General features: G+C 50.2%; 1 protein-coding gene across 1 annotated transcript; it reads right to left on the reverse strand.

The window, feature by feature from the left end:
- Positions 1–1,020: 1,020 nt before the first annotated feature.
- On the reverse strand, positions 1,021–2,440 carry LOC123188172 (skin secretory protein xP2; the record flags this gene model as incomplete). Its single annotated transcript, XM_044600213.1, is given in 2 exon segments — positions 1,021–1,455; positions 2,082–2,440. Coding segments are annotated over 2 exon segments (437 nt in total), but the record flags the coding sequence as incomplete, so codon positions are not given.

A 2,440-nucleotide genomic window follows, 5' to 3' on the forward strand; every position in this document is an offset into this window, starting at 1 on the left:
GTGTACTCGCACACGTTTATGTATCCTGGACTTCTGTGCTCATGATTTGGTATGCATTTGCATGGTGATGCTCCGACTTGCACGTAAGAGACGATATTCTTTTTAATCTGAAATTGTCCCCTTTTTTTATTTCCACATTTCTTACCACTAAAACGTCAGTTCTCCCATGTCTTTTCTTCTAGAAGAACTGACTTCTTTATATTTTTGTTTCGTTTTGGCTCAAAGATAATGCAACATCTTTCAAAGCCCAACTCGCTTTGCAAATGGAGTACTCAAATGTTCTTATACATTTCACAGGAGTTTTGTGTAGTATATAACACACGATCATTTATATTATGTAACTATAATTTGAATTCGAATGGGATGGATGATGAAACATAAACATACAACTTAAATTCATTTGTGTGTGACTCCAAATGTATATGTTTGCCTATTATAATGTGGTGTGTTGATATCTGTAACACTTCACTCATGCGCAAGGCACGTGTAACTTACTAGTGTGAAATTAGAGCATCTACAAGCGAGGATCTCAAATTCTTCTCGTATGTCTGGGTAGCCTGCCACGTCAAACCGGGTTCATCCTGGACAAATAGGGATTTGAAACAATTTGAGGGAGCAGTTGTGTGCTTGGACAAAAAGGGATTTGAATTGGACACGCCTAAACACTGTCAGTTGTCTTGACGGTCGTATAGGGAAGCATCGTTTTTTTTTTTTTTTTGGAGTAACATGCATGCTGCGTATTTCTGCTTGTCCGAACAAAACGAGATGTCCTAACAAAATACCATCTCGAGAGAAATAGGCGAGCGTAGGTATTATTGGAAAGCGGTGGAAAATACCCAAATTGTGTTAGCATTTCGTGTGCGACCGTGTTAGAGAGAGCACGTCCTAGAAAGGTAAAATCCCCATTTCCGTTGCGGTGTCACTGGTCCATGTCCAGATCAGATCCAAGCGCCATACACATCAAACCAAAACCAGATCTGACCAGCACAGCACAGTCCCAGCAAACAGTGCACGCGCGCATGATGAAAGAGACAGATCTATGATTAAACAATGATGGAATAATACAATGAGGGGTAATAATAAAAATATAAATCAAATCTCCTCAATTTGGTACAGGAAGGGGGCAAGAAAGAAAGAATCCGAGGCGGACGTGCGTGAGTGGGACTACACAGGAAGGAGATGCCGGCCCGTCCGGCCAGTTAGAAAAAATAGACACGAGATACAGCACAAAATGTGGTGGCATGCACAGACACGGACGCAGACAGCTCGTCCGAAAGGCGCGGTGCAGCGGCCGCCGCATGATTGCGTGTCCTCGTGGCGGGCCTCGACAGGGCCGGGCCGGCCGGCTGGCCTCCCGCGTTCGCCGGCTTTGCTCGCCTAGGCGAGGAGGGCGAGGAGGCCCAGCGCCATCGCGCACGCCGACATGATGTTCCCTGCCATGCTCTGGATCGCGCCCTGCAGTAACCAGGCAAAAATTTAATCGGCAGGTAAAAATAACGTGTTTACTAGCAGGAGCAGTGTCGTGGAGGCTTCCGGAATGCATTGTTTACGGGCGCGGTACACGCTCCGAGTTGTATAACAGCAGTGACTTGTAGAAGCTTGACTTTTGAAATGTTTAATTCTTTTATTTACTTTCCATTAACTGCTCTGTCCGTAGCAACGGCATGATGCACATGCGTGCCTGGCCAACATGTCGGGACGGGCCAAATGCGGATGCATCTACCACCGCCACTGTTCTCACTCATCAGTCACTTCCCTTTCCCTAGTCACATGCTTGGTGGAGCCAAACAAAGCTATGGTCCTGCTAATGAGCAAGCCATTATGGCACTAATTACTAAATTAGCCATCTAAGCACTCATAGGTGTAATACTAAACTCAGTAGCCACTGTAAGTAAGAGCATTGCTAATTATTTTACTACGTACTAACAGCGGGCAAAGTTCGGCGTCGCGTCCAACTACGTAGCAGTTCTTTGCCAAAGGAAAAAGAAACTACTGTCGGTTGTGCGTAGATCAGTTGTGAAACTTCGACGGGCACTGTCGGTTCAAATGGCGTAGTATAGAGGGTGGAGATGGGAACGTACCGCGGTGTCGTCGGCGGCAGCATCGAGTGCGGGGCCGGGGGCTTCGGAGTCGTCGGAGGCCGCGGGGGCCTTGGCCTTCTTGGACTTGGTGGGGGCCTCGGCGGCGACGGGAGCGGGGGCCGGGGCCTTGCTCTTCTTCTTCTTGGAGGACGACTTCTTCTTCTTCTTGGCCGGGGCGGGCGCGGGGGCGTCGGGCTTGGTGGGGATGGTGGCGGGTGCCTCGGCGACGGGAGCGGGAGGGGCGGCGACGGGGGCCTCGACCGGCGGGGTGCTGGCCTTGGGAGCCGGGGCAGGGGGCGAGGCGGCGGCCTTGGTGGGCGGTGCCGCGGCGGGAGCCTTGGCTGGTGCTGGGGTGGCCT

This window comes from Triticum aestivum, chromosome 2A (assembly GCF_018294505.1).
Source record: "Triticum aestivum cultivar Chinese Spring chromosome 2A, IWGSC CS RefSeq v2.1, whole genome shotgun sequence".
NCBI classification, from domain to species: domain Eukaryota; kingdom Viridiplantae; phylum Streptophyta; class Magnoliopsida; order Poales; family Poaceae; genus Triticum; species Triticum aestivum.